The sequence below is a fragment of the Microcaecilia unicolor genome, chromosome 2 (genome assembly GCF_901765095.1).
Source record: "Microcaecilia unicolor chromosome 2, aMicUni1.1, whole genome shotgun sequence".
NCBI lineage: Eukaryota > Metazoa > Chordata > Amphibia > Gymnophiona > Siphonopidae > Microcaecilia > Microcaecilia unicolor.
Genome location: NC_044032.1, coordinates 230407782 through 230427132, shown reverse-complemented (window position 1 = coordinate 230427132; position 19351 = coordinate 230407782). Strand labels below are relative to the sequence as shown.

At 40.3% G+C, this 19351-nt stretch overlaps 1 protein-coding gene across 1 annotated transcript in view; it reads right to left on the bottom strand.

Moving 5' to 3' along the window:
* Nucleotides 1-8155: 8155 nt before the first annotated feature.
* The window catches only part of HSDL2 (hydroxysteroid dehydrogenase like 2), a 130326-nt gene continuing 119130 nt past the window's right edge, over nt 8156-19351 (bottom strand). The window contains exon 11 of the mRNA XM_030193772.1: nt 8156-14367. Within this exon, the coding sequence (XP_030049632.1) occupies nt 14360-14367 (8 nt within the window). The 3' untranslated portion in view covers nt 8156-14359. The remainder of the gene's footprint in view (nt 14368-19351) is intronic.

Sequence of the window (19351 nt, the reverse complement as noted above, 5' to 3'; positions counted from 1 at the left end):
CATGATAGAAGGTGACTTGGATTTAGTGACGGTCATGGAGACATGGCTCACAGAGAACCATGACTGGGACATAATTATACCTGGCTATAATCAGGAAGGGCAGGGTAGGAAAAAAGGGTGGAGGAGTGGTATTATATGTTAAGAATAATATTAAAGTGACAGAATTGCAGGATACAGCGGATAAAGAAGAAGCACTGTGGTTAAACTGGTAAGAGGGAAAGGAAAATGTATTTACATTGGTGTAATATACAGGTCACCCTCACAGTGAGAAGAAATGGACAGAGCCTTAATTGAAGACATTCACAAGATAGCTAAGAAAAGGGAAGTACTACTAATAGGTGACTTTAATATGCTGGACGTTGATTGGGGCCTCTCTGCTGCAGAGTTGTCTAGAAGCAAAGAGATCTTGGATTCTCTACAGGAAGAATTGTTCCAGCAGTGGGTAACGGAACCGACGCGGCATGGAGCGATTCTAGACCTGGTGCTTACAAACAGGAAGAATGTTTCTGATGTTATGGTGGGAGATCATGTGGCATCTAGTGACCACCGGATGGTGTGGTTCAATATTAAGACAGAGGAGGAGAGGGCTTATTCAATAACGAAGGTCCTAGATTTCAAAAGAACTAACTTTGCCGAGATGGGGGAATTTCTCAGGAAAGAGTTAGCTGGATGGGAACAGCTGAAGGAAGTAGAACAGCAGTGGGCGAAACTGAAAGGAGCTATTTTAAAGGTGACAAATCTTTTTGTTAGAAAACATAAAAGTAAGAGGAAAAGAAAGTTGATCTGTTTCTCGAACATAGTAGCTGAAATGGTAAAGGAAAAAAGGTTAGCCTTTGTATATTACAAGATGACTCAGAGAGAGGACAGGCAAAAATACTCTGAAAAGCTGTCAGGAAAGTGAGAAGGCAAATGCAGGAAAAGATAGCTGATACAGTAAAATTGGGGGACATTTGTTAGATATGTAAGTGACAAGAGGAAGTGCCATAATAGCATTGTGAGGCTCAAGGTTGAGGGGGAGGAATATGTAGAAGCTGATAAGGGTAAAGCTGAACTGCTAAATATTTCTGTTCAGTGTTCATGGATGAAAGGCCAGGGGTGGGGGGTGGGACCACAGAAGACACGTGCCAATGAGGATGGAGTTTGGCAGACCTGGACCGATTCTTGGAAGACTGTGTTTGTGAGAAACTGGCTAAATTAAAAGTGGACAAAGCGATGGGGCCTGATGGGATACATCCGAGGGTACTCGTGGAACTTGGAGAAGTTCTGGCGGCTCCGCTGTCTGACCTGTTCAATACTTCCCTAGAATCTGGAATGGTCCCGGAGGACTGGAGAAGGGCGGGTGCGATCCCTCTGCACAAGAGCAGAAGCAAGGAGGAGGTTGGAAATTACAGACCGACCTGTCAGTCTGACCTTTGTGGTGAGTAAACTAATGGAAACGCTTCTAAAGTGGAGGGTTGTGAGGTTTCTCGAATCAAATGGACTGCAGGACCTAAGGCAGCATGGTTTCACTACAGGCAGATCTTGTCAGACAAATCTGATTGACTTCTTTGACTGGGTTACCAAACAGATGGACGTGGGAGGGGCGCTAGATGTGGTGTACTTAGATTTTAGCAAAGCCTTTGACACGGTTCCGCACAGGTGACTGACAAATAAATTAAGTGCACTCAGTATGGGACCTAAAATTGACTGACTGGGTAAAAAACTGGTTAAATGGAAGGAACAGAGGGTAATGGTAAATGGAGTTTGCTCTGAAGAAAAGGATGTTACAAGTGGTGTACCGCAGGGGTTGGTTCTTGGGCCGGCTCTTTTTAACATCTTTGTGAGTGATATTACGGAAAGGCTGCCTGGTAAGGTTTGTCTCTTTGCAGATTATACCAAACTCTGTAATAGGGTGGACACCCTAGAGGGTATGGATAGCATTAGGAAGGATCTGGTGAATCTTGAAGAATGGTCTGAAAATTGGCAACTAAGATTTAATGCTAAGAAATGCAGGGTCATGCACTTGGGTCACAAAAACCCAAGGGAACAGTACAGTATAAGGAGTGAAGAGCTTCTGTGTTTGAAAGAAAAGTGGGACTTGGGGGTGATTGTATCTGATCACATTAAGGTGGCCAAACAGATAGAAAAGGCGAAGCTCAAAGTCAGAAGGATGCTAAGGAGAGAGATGACCAGCAGGAAAAAAAAGAGGTGATAGTGCCCTTGTAGAAGTCTCTGGTGAGGCCCCATTTAGAATACTGTGTGCAAATCTGGAGACTGCACTTACGGAAAGATATAAACAGGATGGAGTCGGGACAGAGGGCAGCTACAAAACTGGTCAGCGGTCTCGGTCATAAAACATATGGAGGCAGGCTCATGAACATGTATACGCTGGAAGAAAGGCAGGAGAGAGAGGATATGATAGAGACATTTAAATAACTCGGTTTAATGTACAGGAGGTAAGCCTTTTTCAAATGAAGGAAACCTCTGGAATGAGAGGACATAAGATGAAGTTAAAAGGAAATAGGTCTAGGACGAATCTGAGAACGTGCTCTTTCACAGAAAAAGTGGTGGATGCGTGGAATGGCCTCCCGGTGGAGGCTGTGGAGATGAAGACTGTGTCAGAGCTTAAGAAGGTGAGGGATACACATTAGGGATCTCTTAGGAATAGGAGGAGTTAGTGGTTACTGAGGATGGGCAGACTGGATGGGCCATATGGCCCTTATCTGCTGTCATTGTTTCTCTTTTTGACTGCTGGTATGAAGTTCTTACTGTGGAAGCTGTATTTGCTTTACATTAGACATAATGGAACCTGTGAGAGTTCTACTTTTGACTCGCCTGTCCATATAACATTCTCCCAAAAGGCTTGGGGGATCATCCAGGTTTGTTTTTGCAAATGTGAGGTGAGCTAGCTAGCAGTGGTTTCCACCGTGCAACTCTTCCCATGAATCACATTTTTGCCCAATCTCTTTCTGATTGTGATATTGTGAATGCCGACCTTAGCCTAGTTATATTCATTCATAGGTCAAAGGTTTTAATGCTCATTTTGGGGTTTAAAAAATAATTTCAACAAACAAGTATCCTTTTGACCTTTGAATGAATATAACTAGGCTGACAGTTCAGGCAGCTGATTCAATGCTGCTGAAAAGGCGGTGAATCTGCTGCTCTCTCTGTAGGAAAGAAGTGCTGCTGTAAGTTAACTTTAGAGATAAGGATAGTTAGAAGCATTGCTTCAGTGTGCTTCCTTTTTTCCTTTTGTTAATATAGAATGTTTGTTTCCGTTTTTTGGACAAGCTATTGCTGCTAGGGGAACATTTGTCCTGTATCCCCTATAGGTATGTGGTCCCTTTTGGTGCTTATTCTCACTGTCACAAAACCTGCATGATGTAAATCCCTTTAGCACTGATTATGCATTTTAATGAAATGAAGTTTGTCACTTTTTAAGTTTTATTGATCTTTTATGCATGGTGTAATTATTTATATTCCAAAATTTGCCTGTTTCATTATTGTTGTGTGATTTGTCTCTTTTAAGTATTTACTTTTTGAAAATATTTTTTTAATTAATTTGATGATTTTAAAGTATTCTATTTGTTTGTATGTTTCTGCCCCTGATGCAGCCTAAGGGCAAAACGTGGCCACATCGGAGCTTGTTTACTTGCAGATCATTGCCTTTTTGCTGTTGCTGTTTGTCCTCGGGTGGAGCAAGGTATTGATGGCAGTTTTACTTTTGCCAGCTGCTGATCTTTTCACCTTTTTGTATTATAGTGCTGCTTATTCATGTTGTCGGCCTGTTATTTTCAGGCTTTTTTCCTCCACCATTTTTATGTAGTAATATATAGTGAAAGAGCAATACCACACAACATTGTCGGATTTTGAAGCTTTGCGTTTATTTGGATTGTCTCCCTGGCTAGAGGTTAGGTGTGCACATATGACAATATTACTGAACCCCACACCTAAACCAGGGTATATGGAGTATGATCCGTGTCTCTCAAATTTACTGAGAACACTCACCAAAATACTTGCCCCATGTCTATTTTCTCATGATGTATGATATTTCGAGGGTGTTTTCGATATAATATATATATATATATATATATATATATTTAACACAAAAGAATACAATGGAGAAATACCCTGACCGTTCAAGTTATGCTTTAGGGCTTATAAAGTATTTTAAACATTTTTTAATGTATATTTTACATTAGCCAACTCTTAAGAGACAAGCACATACATACATACTAACTTAAGTCACAGAACTGTGGGCCTTGTATTCAACTAAAGCTGCGCTCCTAATTTCAACCATACATAGGAGTCTTCTGAAAATTCACCTTCATTTAGGAACTTAAGAGTTACACTCCTAAATTTAAGCATGTCATTCATTTGCCTAGATTTATAAGCCTACCTTAGGTGCCTAGGGATGAAAATCAGTGCTAAATTCTAACTTTTCTCCCCCTGCCTTAAATCCATCCATGATGCTATCTACATGTTAGTAGTTCCTAAATTTAAGAGTTTAGTGAAATTACAAGCATAAATCTAGGAACTCAGCTATAGCAAATGTAAAAAGAGCACAATTCAAGAGCCTAACTCTCAATGTTAGAAGCAAAAACCCTCTGAATATTTGACTCTATATTTAGATATCTTTCCTAGTAGGAGTTATTCTCAGAATGCATCAAGACAAATCCCCTTATTTTAGAAGATGTATTTGTGTTTTGGACATCTAAAAACCAGCATTGAGATATCTATATTGCATGGACCTCCAAATACTCATTTTACAAAGCTGGGATATGGACATCAAAAACTGCATGTTATACAACACTGTGAGGTATTTGATTGAGGGGCATAAGGAGAGGGGGGAGTGCTTGGGTGCTAATACTGCTCATTTTGCCAGTTTTTTGAGAGATATGATGGTTCATTTGGAGTTGGGTGTAGAAGGGAGAGTGTGATTGGTTTTGTTCCTATTTCACTGGAAGGGCTATGCATGTTCAGAGTGGAGGAACGCTCTTGGAGTTGGTTCGATCATTGAGGGGAGTGCTTCAGTGGTCGACTTTGCCCATCCTTTTATTTAATATCTATATGGTCACACTGTGTTGAGTGTTTGAGTCCTTGAAAGTGGATTATCGGCTGTACGCAATGTGCAGCTTTTTCCCCCCCAGTTACATCATTGGGGGGGGAGCTAAATCTTTCAGCTCAGGTAATATGAGTGATGGGTGAATGGATGTTTTCCAATAAACTCACATTAAATGTGGAGATAACGAAAATTATGATTGTGGGGCAGGTGGCAGAAGAGAGATGGCCCCAAATTATTAGGATAGGGAAGTTGGATGTTCCTATGAGAAAGGAGGTTAAGTTGTTGGGGGGTGACACTGGATGCTCAGCTTTCAATGCAGTCACAGATTGGAAGCTGTGATTCAATCATCTTTTTATCATTGCATTTGTTATATCTGTTGAAACCAATGCTGGCTGTAGTTGATTTTCACACTGCTGTGCAGAGTATGGGGGTTATCAGGAATAGATTATTATAATTCTCTGTATTAGGGGATTTGGAATGCAAAGGTTCAGGTACTGCAGGTTGTACAAAATTCAGTTGAAAGGGTGGTGGTTGGTGTTGCAAAGTGGAAAAGCACATCAGCGGGTGCAATATAAAATCCTGTCTCTTGTTCATCAATTTGTGTATGGGATGGTTCTGTGGTATCTAGTCTGTGGTGAAGCCTTCTCTTCAGCTACAGGCTTAAGATCTGAGTCCACAAGGTGTTTTGTGGTGGATTTGATGGTGACCTCACATTATGCTGTGACAAGGACTTCAATCTTTTCTATAGTGGGGTCAGTACTGTGGAATGCTCTACCTGGTTACTCACATCTCTGTGCTATTTTACAGTTTAAGAAATTCTTAAGACTCAGCTTTTTACTTGGGCATTTTTGACTGTTTGATGGTGGTACCTATGTATGCATAGGGTAGGAGAACAGCAGCATACTATTTGGCTACATTGTATTTTGTTTGTTTTGATATTTTATGTATGTTTTTATGGAAATCACTTAGGTTTGAAGTGGATTACAAGATTTTAAAAGAAATAAAAATAAAGATGGCAAGGAGCGTGGTCTGGGAGGGGCTAAAATATGAACATCCACCTCAAATTTGAGAAAAGAAAGGGACATCCATGTCCAAAAAGATGGACATCCATATTTAGACTTGGTACTTGGCACATCTAGGTTACAGAAAGGTACTCCGATTGAGCAGTTCTCCACTGAAGTGAGTAAGGAAAGTCACAATAGATACTTTACTGTCCCTGGAGGTCTCACAATTTAAAAAAAGAAAAAGCGGGATTTGAACGTGCAATTTCTGGTTCTCTACTAGCTGCTCTGACCCTTAAGACTACTCTTCAACATGGATGGCTGTGGTCATTTTATAACATGGTCATTTCTATGCTGTAACAAAGATATCCATGTCCCTAGTTTTGCCCCATTCATAGTTTGGACATTTCAGTTTGTAAAATAGATGTTCATAGATGTTCACGCTGGCTGTAGCCAACACTGAACTGTCTATTTCTTATGTATTTTAGAGCAGGCTGCATGGCAGCAGATGCTATTCATCCTGTTCGAAAATAGATGAGAAACAGACGTTCATGTGCAACATACTGACAGATATCCTTTCTTAAATTTACCTTAAAGTCATCAATTTTTTAGGTTACAACAAAAATTCAATTTTTCTTTTGAACATACCTGAATAGCAGAGTGCACTCTAATGTATGCCTGCAAAGTGTTAGAGCAGTACAAACCATAGTGTAAGCCATGGATTCTCAACCCAGTCCTTGGGCCATACCTAGCCAGTTAGGTTTTCAGAATACCTATAATGAACATGCACGAGATAGATTTGCATGTCCTACCTCCTCTGTATGCATATTCATTGTGGGTATCCCGAAAACCTGACTGGCTAGGTATGTCCTGTGGACTGGTCTGAGGACCCCAGGTGTAAGCAAACGGAGTAAAGACATTTTGTTCCTACCCATCACCACAATGAAGACATTTCTTATAACCTGCTATTCCTGGAACAAGTTCTGAACATATCAGCATAAAATACTGAATATATAATCCAATAACAAATTATATAAATACTATACAATTAAGATCAAATAAGTTTCAGTTATAAAAACAAACTAAAAATAAAAATGTTTCTATATCTGCTGATGTGGTACAAAGTTGCAATCTGTGTTATCTTTCATTAGCAGTGGTAAAATGTATAGCTGGGCAAGGATTAGACCAAACTTCACTAATGTAGTTCAAATTACTCAATCCATTATCAATACAAAGAGGTAGAATGTAGTACAAAGAATGCCACATTCCCATGTATTCGGGCTTATAAATTTATCAATATACAAAGTGGAGTGGAGGAGTGGCCTAGTGGTTAGGGTGGTGGACTTTGGTCCTGAGGAACTGAGTTCGATTCCCACTTCAGGCACAGGCAGCTCCTTGTGATTCTGGGCAAGTCACTTAACCCTCCATTGCCCCATGTAAGCCGCATTGAGCCTGCCATGAGTGGGGAAGCGCGGGGTACAAATGTAACAAAAAAAAAAAAAGTATGCAAGATATACCTCACATGACCATTCATTCTACTGTCAAAAATAATTTTCAGCTGGTCCCCTTTTCTGTATCCCTTTTATCTAGCTTTCGTTCCTTGTTTGCAGTGAAAGCAAACTTGTTTACTTGTGAAAGTTGTTCTCAGAGGTCAACAATACACCATTCCTCATAAGCAGGTAACATCATCCTATGCAGCCATTGTTTTTAAAAGTTTAAGAATGCTCTACTGAGCATGTGCAGGAGTTCCCATGTCACCATGATCATGTTACTCGACTTCAGCTCTATAATTCTATTACTAGGAAAAGCCATTTAAACAAGTGAGGAAACGTGAAGCAGGTCACTGGAGTCTTTGGCAAGGGATGTTTCTGTGGAATGTAAAGTGTGAAAGCCAGATTGGAGTGGATCAAGAATGGCTCGGCTTGAGATAAAACTCAAGACAGCAGAGGTGAACAGCAAGTTCAGGTAAATTTGGATATGAAAGGGAAGATGACAGCAATGCAGATATGGTCCAGTGAAGGTTTGAGTGGTGGTGTGATCACATAGATGAAGTGTAAACAGTTACCAATTCTTTACACAGCAGTTTTTTTATGTCATCAGATTATTTATTAGGTTTCACAATCAGCCCCTTAGACTGCAGACCCGAGCAATAAGTATGTTCACACAAATACAAAAGGATCACAGGTTCTTTCAAAATAGTGTTGTTTTTTTTTTATCTGAGTACTATAATAACGGTTCTCCCAGAGGTAGGGAGGAAAGATAGTTTTATAACTAAGTCATTGTAGGGAGTGTTAACACTGCAATGCTGAAATACAATATGATAAGTTTCTGGATACTAAACCAACAAAAAAGTATAATTAGAGTGTTGAATATTACCTAAAGCTGACAATAAGAGCTCTGTTGGTATTATGTATTTAAAATTTTGACTTTATATTCTCTTGCTCTTTGAATAGTACAGATTTGCTAAAATCACTACCCTTTTTAGGAAAGTAAACTTTAGACTTATACTAAAGGATTAATTCTGGTGTGAACAGAAAATTCTTTTAACATGTATTCAACTGAAAACTTTTTTATTCCCAGGTAATAATGTCACAAATTACCTCGGGTAAGTATTATAGACTCAGTGTGTTTCAAACTTTAAATTCAAGTTAACAAACTTTACAATTTTCAGTAAGTATTCTTTCTTTCACAAAACAGCAAGTAAATCTTCATAATTTTAACTCTCAAGTGTAAATATAGAGCTGAATATATATTCTTAAGTAACAACATTCAATTTAGTAGTTGTTTTACTCATAAAATAATTTTCTTCTCATAGCTCTTCCTTTTACATGTAAGTAAATTCTGTTCTAAAATGGTGTTTACTTTTTCTTCCTGCAGAGAATAAATGTGTTTTTTTCCCTCCCTTACTAAAGCTTAGTGTGCACATGCTAAATGTCAAGAAGATTTTATACCTGTGGGCTTCTTAGCATTTAGTGTGCACTAATTCCATTAGCACGTGCACACTAATCTTTGGTAAAAGGGCCCCTTATTTCAAAAACCTTTCTTCTCTTGCTTGCTAGGGTGCCTTGAAGAAGATCCTTCTGGTTCAGGACTCTACTTGCAGAATCTTATTTGAAGATCTCAGGAACAGAAATACCTGCTACACAGCCAAGAACTCAGTAAAAGAAACTGGATTCCCTGTGTGCATGCATTTCTACAATGTTCTTCATTCATACTGTTTAACTATCTACAGTTCAAAATAAAAACAGCATAAATATCCCTACCTAGCAACTTATCAGCTGATTATTACTGTGTCCGTAAATCTATTTAAGTCACAACTAAAGTTTCAAAGTAGCAGAGGTGTCATCATGACAAACCAGATTACTATAAACACTCTCTCAATACACATACATTATCTTCTCACACAAAATTACATTCAAGGAGTTCTCCTCAAACTTATCTTTTTCCATCAGTTCCCCCCTTCCCCTCCATAAAAATCATGTCATGCCCCTTTGGACACATGCCCGCATACAAGCATCTACCAATGAAGTGCCTCAGGAGCGCTCTGCTGATGTCACATACCCAAAGGGTGTCCACGGGGAAGCCTGCTCCATTCCAGCACACCAGGTGAATCTCACTGAAGTGCACTCCAATCACACTAGGGAAGAGCATCTATTAATTAAGCACCTCTGGACCACTCAGCTGAGGTCACACACCCAAAGGGTGTCCACAGGAAAACCTGCTCCGTTCTGGCAGGCTGGGTGAACCTCACTACAGTGTGTTGACTCTAAGGTGACCATTTCTCCAACCGGCCTCCAGGAGCTGACTCACAGGTCAGTCCAGAGCTGTATGGAATGCATGCCACCATCTGCTGGAGACAGAGAATACCAATGAATTGTGGTTGCACAGAATCTTTTATAGCACAAACCTTGCAGATCATTAGGTCTCTATCTCCATCTGCTAGCTGATGAGAGCAACCCATATATTCTGGACTGTTAGGATAAGGGATAATGTTTACCTAAAAAGAACATGTCCTCTTTCAGTCTTTAGCCCCAACTGTTCAAACTGCCACTCTGATGCAAGTAAAATGTCTTCTCACTGTCTCCATCACGAGGTGTACCCACCTTGAATATTGGTCAATCACAGAGCACTTAGCCGACACCACTCTCCTTGCAGCATGAACTTTCATGCAGGCATAAATTCTACACACTCTGATACACATGAAACTGCCATGTTTTAAAAGTTAATGCAAAATTAACAGGTAATTTAGTGATATCACAGCAAAGTTTTTTCAATAGTTTATTCTGATTTTCTTTTCCTTTGTTAACACACAAAATAATGCCAGACATTGTCAATAATGATTTTCTAGTGTCTCGCCTCCTTTCCTGCCACATGGCTTCTGTAGGTGTTAAGTACCTTAGAAATGTTAATAAAGCAGGCTGTTTGGCAATTCCGAATAACTGTGCTTCTTTCAGATATTGAAGGAAAATTACTACACAGTGTCCTTATACCAGGAAACAGTCTGAATCTGTTTTGCATAGAAATGTCTGCAAGGCACAGTGTATCACACCAAGGGTACTTTATAAGAATATTTGTTGAATTACTCAGATTTGTATTTTAAAATGCTAAAACACAAATATAACCAATAGAAGTGGTAACTGTCAAATACATCTGATGAACATATTGCCACAAATACAATGTTAACATTTTGGTAGTGAAAGTTATCACCATTTCTATCTGCTCTATTACAGTACAAATTAGAAGTTTCCATAATAAAGCTGAGAAATATTATTAGTGATTCTGAATGCTTACCTGTTTCATATAAACAAATCTTAGGAAATTTTTAAAAGCACCAAGTTATAACAGCTGAAGAAAAATCTAAGAAAACAGAACCAGCAGCGCCAAAGGAAAACTGAAGAAAAAAAAAAAGCCAAAAAGGAAATAAAACTATAAAAAAAGTTTCACTTTCTATACTTCTCTCCATAGCATCAGTACTAAAACTGGAAAAGAAACAATGCACATGATAAAAAAAGTGTGTGAAAAAATGTTCAAGGCTGTTAAAAAATATATGTGGATGAGCTATTATAAATTTTGTGATATGTTGCAACATCTTTTTAATGCATCTTGTATCAATTCAAAAATTTCCAGTTATAAAGCAGTGTGGTACCTATATTAGTCTATACAGATCAAATAATTTGTAGAGATAACTTTCAAGAGTTACAGTTCTTTCATCACGTCAAAGTGGAATTAAGCATTTTTTTCTTTGACCTGATGAAGTGGGTATAGTTCATTACAGCTGGTCAGAACTACGGAATACTCCATAAAGTGACTAAATAGCACATGTGAAAGTGAGGCCCTGAAAGGAATCTTAAATGCCCCCTGTTAGTGGGGGAAGAGACTTTACAAACAATGCAGAGGTCCAGAATCATAGAGCCCTGGATCCAGATAGGTTTACAAGTAAATTTTAGAAAATCCTGCAGAACAAGCATTGTGGGGGTGCTGAATACATTGTCTCAGTGCTTGGTGAAACTGGGAAGCTTTCTCATCGACACCAGTGTCTTACCAACTTAGCTAGTTATTGAATTTTGACTCTTGGCAAAAGTGCTAGCAGATAACTTAGCATCAATTATGCTCGTTTTGATTTGGCAAGTCAAAGTGGGCTTTGTACATGGCTGCTACTGTCTTAAAACTTGCAGAGAATATTGTCTTCCACAAAATATTGCAAAAATAAGAATATATTATCAATGTTGATTAGTTTCAATACGAAGAAAGTTTGATCAGGTAAGCTGGGAGTTATTTGAGGTGTTGGAATTTTTGGTTGAATTTCCCTTTCTTTATTTTCATTCCATTTGCTGTATTTGGCTCCCAGGGCGTGGTGTTAGTGAATGTCTATATGCTTGAGGCATTTGAGACAAGGTTATCTGCTCTCATCCCTATTATTGTTCTTTTTAGAGCCTTTTTTGGGATGGGTAGTCAGGAATAAGGTAATCAAGGGGGTAAAATCAGGGGTTCATGAGCATAAGGTTGTTCTTTGCAGATGGACTCTAGTTCATTTGACAAAGCCTCATGTGTCTTTGCAGAATTTAATGAAGGAATTTGAGGTCTGCTACCTCAGACTGAAATTGAATTTAAGATCATTGTCCTTAAATCACCAAGATCAGGAACCAATGGAGCAGGGTATTTCCCCTAAGATGGGTTGGGGATTTGTTTAAATATTTGGGTATCATGTTGCTTGCAGATTTTAGCCATTAAGTTTATTAACAAGACATGAAAGCAAAGTTCATAATTTGAAGGTCGCTCCTGTTCTCACTAATTGAGAGAATAGGAAAAAAAGTAAATCTTTTAAAATGAACTAAGTAGCTTTATTTGCTGCAAGTGTTACCATTAAAGATTTTGAGGAGGGACTTATGAAAGATAAGCCAGACATTGGGTAGATTTCTATGGAAGGGGTCAAGGATACATATTTCCATAGTAACATTGGAAAGAACCTGGGAAGCAGAAGAGACAGACCTGCCCAATTTAGAATGTTACATTTTAACTTGTATATTGCACCATCTGAAAAGCTGATAGTATGAGACATAGCTTTATACCCCTCTAGAAGAATAGCATGACAGTTTCCTTCCTCAGTTTTCAATAACCAGTTGCGTGCCAAGATGAAGCAGATCTCCAGGGAGCCTCACTCAAGAGTGATTATAATTCCAGTGCATTAGGTCTGGAGTACTTTGTGTTCTAAAGTGGCACAGAACCCAAAGAGAGAATGCAGAATTTCAGCCAGGCTACAGTAATCAATTTTTAGGATTTGGGGAAGGAATGGAATTCAGTATTAGCACAAGTAGTACAAGAGGACAGGGTGATGTGTGTTTCAAGACTTGCAGCAACGATATGACCCCTAAATCCTCATGATTTTTAAAAGTTACCTCCAGCTGAAGAATTAGATTGCAACCCAGCGGAAGGTGCCACTATCAGATCAGTTTGGACCCCGCCTCCCAGAGCTGTCTGAGGTGGAAACAAGGGATAGGCTTTCTACTTCAGGGAATGGCTGAAAAGATGAACAAGAAGCTCCATTGTGCACTTTTGAAAGAGAAGTGGATTAGGGATTTGATCTGAAGGAATATATTACTACTAGTATTGCTAGGACCCTGAGGTTGATCTCCAGTGTTCAGATGCAAGAAATGCAATATAAGATAACACTGAGAGCCTATATATCTCTAGTTAGGGCTTTTTCAGCAGGGCACGCTAATTTGGAGACATGTAGACGAGGGCATGGATCTTTCAAACATCTTTTCAGGACTTGTCCTAGTATTCAGGAATATTGGCAGAAGATCCATGTGCATCATGGCCAGGTGACCAAGCAAATGTTGAAGCTTGATCCTGCAGGTAAGTTCTTAGATGATCCAAGGTTCCTAAAGGTGAAGTGGGAACCCTAAGCTATTCATATGGAAGGTATACCTATTGGGGAGAAGGGCATTCTTCTTATGTGAATGGAACCAGGTGAACCCACTTATTGGGGCTGGTGGAATTTTCTTCATGACTAATGCATATTCATTTATTTATTGGGGTTTATTAACTACCTTATAAAGAATTTAGGTTCACACAAATCTCCTATATGTCACGCCAAATTCACAGAAATTTAAGAATCTTATATACAATCCCCGCCACATAGAACTCATAGATAAACACTGATTCTACTTTAGGTGAGTCACACCTTATCCTTGTGGTATTAAAATGGAGCCTTTAACAGGGAGGAAGGATGTGGAGAATGGTGAGGAAAGATAGGTAGGGTGATGTTTGGCTGGTTTTGACTTGGGGTGGTCACCCAGAGAGGTTGTGATGCATTGTGTACACAGCCCCAGGTGGACATCAGAACCTATACCTCAAAGTTGCTTATCTCACCTATGTCATCTGTGGTCATCACCAAGACATCACACACAAACAAACCAACTAGAATTCATTCCATGGGAAATAATTTGTCTCTCTCAAACATGAATGCTCCCCTGAATTGAGAGAGAAACCTTAAACATTTCCAAAAATAAAACTTTGCAATATAATAATATTTATATTAGGTGAGTAACACCACAAAGTGTGTGAACTACTGAAATTTCTCACAGTATACAAAGGGCTCAGATTCAAAACTATATTTGAAGAATAACATGCTAAGAAGGACAAAGTTTCATAAAAATGTTTCTTTTTCCAGCAAAGATATATCTGGTTGCCTTAATACTTTTTCTCTGTTACAGTTTGGAGCTAAGTTGAGTCATCAGTTTTTCCAGCTTAATAGCCAAGCCCATGTTACCCTTGATCTTCAGTTTCCCAGACATAAATGCCATAGTTGGCTTCAGGTTCCTATAGAAAGGAAAGTGATAAAATTAAACAAAAAAAAAATATGATCCCAGAAACAGGATCCATTTTATTTTTCACTACCAATAACAGACATGCAAAGAATCTTATAAAAAAAAGATCTCAGTATTAAGTTAATACAAACTATGAAAAAATCTACTATCAAAATCCTAGCTATACAATGTGTTTCTCTTATACAGGATCTGTGAAGTTAGTCTAGGCAACAAATGACCCTCTCAACTTTGGCAGAGCTTCTTCTGGTCCTAACCTGGACACTTAACATGCAAGATATTTTGTACCATGCCTAGGCAATAAGCGGATGTTAGAAATGATTAAATATAATTAGCATAAAAGGATCATTTGGTTCACCTGGTCTGCCCATGTGTATCTGCATATTGTGCTAGCACAGGTCTTATTCTGTCTGGGGTCATCTGCCCCACTCGTGTACCACAAAGCATACTTAAATTACTACTACTACTTTTTATCATTTCTATAGCGCTACTAGAATTACACAGCACTGTACAGCAAGGTGGGCTTTTAGCCTAGATTTGAAGATGCCCAGAGATAGAGCTTGATGTACTGGCTCAAGAAATCTATTCCAGGCATATGGTGCAGCAAGATATGGACTTAGCAGTGGAGGAGAAGGGTGCAGTAAGAGAGATTATCTAATGAACGGAGTATAGGGAGAGATAAGAGTGCAGAGGTACTGAGGCTGCAAAGAGAATGCACTTGTAAGTCATTAAGAGGAATTTGAACAGTATGTGGAATGGATAGGGAGCCAATGAAGTGACTTGAAGAGAGGGCTAAAATAAGCATAGCGACACTGGCAGAATAAGTCGTGCAGCAGAATTTTGTGAAGGAGTGAGAGATAGCTTAGTAGGAGACCTGTGAGAAGCAAAATGCAATAGTCTAAGCAAGAGGTGATAAGAGTGTGGATAAGGGTTTAGTAGTATGCTCAGAAAGGAAAGGACGAATTTGGTGATATTATAGAGAAAGAAACAACAGTCTGTTAAATATGTGCAGACACAGAGAGAGAGGAGTAAAAGATGACCCCCAAGGTTACGAGCTGATGAGACAGGGAGGATGGAGTGTTATCCACAGAGAGAGATAATGGGGGAAGAGGAGAGGTTGGTTTTGGGGGGAAGATAAGTCTTGGTAATGTTTAGTTTCAGATGGCGATGAGACATCCAGGCAGCAATGTCAGACAGGCAGACTGATACTTGAGTCTGGATTCCTGCTGAAATTTCTGGTGTGGAAAGGTAGATCTGGGAGTCATCAGCATAAAGGTGATACTGAAAACCATGGGATGAGATCAGAGCACCAAAGAAAGAAGTATAGATGGTGAAAAGAAGAGGTCTCAAGACAAAGCCCTGAGGCACACCAACTGACTGTGGGATAGAAGTGAAGAAGGAACCCCCCCCCCCCCCCCAGAGTAAACCCTAAAAGTGTGATGGGAGAGATAAGAAGAAAACCAGGAAAGAACAGAGCCCTGAAATCCAAGCGAGGACAGCATATCAAGGAGTAGGCGGTGATCAACAGTGCCAAAGCAGCAGATAGATCGAGACGAATAAGGATAGAACAGAGACCTTTAGATCTGGCCAGGAACAGGTCATTGGAGACTTTAGCAAGTGCTGTTTCAGTTGAACAAAGATGGCAAAAGCCAGACTGAAGTGGATCAAGAATAGTTTGAGATGAAAGAAAGTCAAGAAAATGGCGGTGAACAACACGCTCAAGTATTTTGGATAGGAAAGGGAGGAGGGAGATGGGAAATGGGACGATAGTTGGAAGGACAGGTAGGGTCCAATGAAGGTTTTTTGAGAAGTGGTGTAACTACGGCATGTTTGAAGACATCAAGAATAGTCGCAGTGGAAAATGAAAGATCGAGGATATGACAGATAGAAGGGATGACAGTAGGAGAGACAGTGATAAGTTGGATGGGTGGGAACAGGATCAGAAGAACAGGTAGTTAGTTTCGAGGAGGAAAGAAAATGTAAAGTTTCCTCTTTAGTGATTTCAGAAAAGGAAGAAAAGGAGGCATGGGTTGAAGGAGGGTTGAGAGAATGGACTGAGGGAAGAACAGGTGAAGATGACTTGGTTGATAATTCAAGGTTAATCTTGTGAACCTTATCATGAATGTACTCAGCCAGAGTCTGGGGAGAAAGTGAATGGGAAGCTGGAGGTGAAGGCACTTTGAGGAGAGAGTTCATTGTAGAAGAAAGACATCAAGGTTTTGAGCCAAGAGAGTTTGTCAACTGGATGCAGTAGTCCTGTTTGGCAAGCAAAAGAGCAGATTGGAAGAAGGTCAGCAAGAATTTGAAATGTATGAAGTCAGCCTGGGCAAGGGATTTCAGCCAAAGGCGTTCGGCAGTTTGGGCATAGGAACACAGGAAGTGAATTCTAGAGGTCAGCCAAGGCTGGGATTTGATATGCCTTACACAGCAGGGAATGGAAGGAGAGTATCCAGAGCAGAGGAGAGAATAGTACAAAGGTACTTACTCTAATATAGTGGTTGAGAAGAGGTTTGAAACACTGGAGGACAGAGTAGAAAAGTCAATAGCCTGAAGATTCCTAAATGTATTGGTAGAGACTGGACGGGACTTGGGGGGGGGGGGTATTTAAGTGTGAAAGTTATCAGATGGTCAGAGAGGAGAAGAATGGAGGCACAGAAACTGGACAGGGAGCAATTGGAGATGATGATAAAATTAAGAACGTGGCCTTTCTGGTGAGTAGGGGTAGTGGAGCACAGTTGAAGACTGATAGAGGATGTTAAAGTGAGAAACTCAGAAGCATAAGAGTCAGAGGGATCATTAGCATGAATGTTAAAATCCCCAAGAATGAGGGAAGGAGATGAAGGTTCAAGAAAGAAGGAAAGCCAGGAATCAAAGTCAGTGAGAAAGGGATTTCTCAGGTGGTCGATAAATGACTGCTACTTGGAGAGGCAGAGGAGTGAATAGACAGATGGAGTGGACTTCGAAGGAAGAAAAAGCAGTGAGACTGATGTGGAGAAGAGGTTAAAATCTACAAGAGGGTGAAAGTATTAGCCCGACACCGCCTCCGTGGCCAACTAGGCGAGGAGTATGGGAGAAAAGGTAACCTCCATTAAAGAGGGCCGCAGCTGAAGCAGAGTCTTCAAGGCAAAGCCAAGACTCAGCTAGGGCAAGCAGATGGAGAGTATGAGAGATAAAGAGGTTGTGGATTTAGGAAAGTTTGTTGCAGACAGAGCGGCCATTTTACAGAACACATGAGAAAGGCAGAGAAGAAGGGGCGAGGACAGGAACAGAAATTAGATTGGAGACATCATGGTGTGACCTGCATGAATAGGATCAGAGCTGATGTGGAGGACCAGGATTGGGATCGATATCCCCAGCGGAGAGCAGGAGAAGGAGCAAGAGAGTACGGAGAAGAGCAGGAGAGGCATGACGACAGCGACAAAGGCGAGATGTACTCAGATAGAATAGAGATGGTTGAATGAAAAGAAGGAAATGGTGAAGGCTGAAACTGAGAAGGGAGAAGACAAAAGGGATGGTGAGATGATGAAAGTAGAAGGTGGGCAATGTGTTCCTGCGGTAAACAGTTGTTTCAGATAGAGAAAGAGATTGGGAAGGGACAGTACCAAGAAGAGAAACTGTACTGAAGCCATAAGAAATAGCAGAGAAAAAATACAAAGTGTACAGAGAAACTGTTTCGGCTCGCGGCACCTGGACCTGGAAGCCACCCCATAGAAGGCTGTGAGGATATGCAGACAGGCTGCAAGTCCTCCATAGCACCTGGAAGACGGCTGGTGGAAATGCTAAGCACCTGGAGCGAAGGCCTTGAGTGGATTGGGGTGGACCTGAAAGTCACCCCGGAGAAGGCTGTGAGGATATGCAGATGGGCTGAAAGTCCTCCACAGCACCTGGAAGGCAGCTGGTGGGAAGCACTAGGGCATCTGCTCTCACCATGCCAATAAGTAGTAAATAGCTGCTAGTGTTGCACATTTAAGTAAGGAAGCATAGGGGGAAGGCCAGTGGTGTGCTGGTAAATGTTTAACAACAGGCTCTCTCCCCTGTCCCCCTCTGCGCCCCCCCCCCCCCCAAATTGCACAGCTGGCTATAGTCGGGGAGAGAGCCTGGGGGGGGGGGGGTGGCAATGCATTACTCCAGAAAAAAAATTTAAATGATCCCAGGTTCCAATCCAATTCATGTTTAATGTGCGATGAAATGCCATAAATAAGTAAATAAATATAAACTTTTAATGTTGAGCACCTGATTCTCAAAGTTAACATATTCCAAACACTATAATGAAAATAAAATGATTTTTTTTCTACCTTTCTTGTATCTGAATAAGGTGTTTTTCTAGTGCATCATTCTTTGAAGTCAGTTCTTGGAACTCCTTCATGAACATCTCTTTTACTTTGTTCATTTCATCTCTAAGCTTTTCTCTTTCTTCTTCTTTCCACTTGTCAAATTTTTCAAAATCTCATTTTCTTTCGTTTTCTGATGCTCATACTCCTGTGAAAGTTTGGCCACTTGAGCACTTTTGCTCTGCTTCCAGCTGGCATTTGGTGAGTAGCAATTCTTCTTTCAACTTGTTGATCTCACCCTGTAGTCTGTCTGTCTGCACCACCTTCAGTTTTTCAAATGCAGTTTCTTCTGGATGGCGCCGATGGACATAACTCTGCACCCTACGTCTGGAATAAACTTCCTGAGCCCCTACGTCTTGCCCCATCCTTGGCCACCTTTAAATCTAGACTGAAAGCCCACCTCTTTAACATTCCTTTTGACTCGTAACCACTCGCCTCCACCTACCCTCCTCTCTTCCTTCCCGTTCACATTAATTGATTTGATTGCTAACTTTATTTATTTTGTTGTCTATTAGATTGTAAGCTCTTTGAGCAGGGACTGTCTTTCTTCTATGTTTGTGCAGCGCTGCGTACGCCTTGTAGCGCTATAGAAATGCTAAATAGTAGTAGAAAGGAATAATTCATAAAAGCCTTATGGCAAAGTTGACA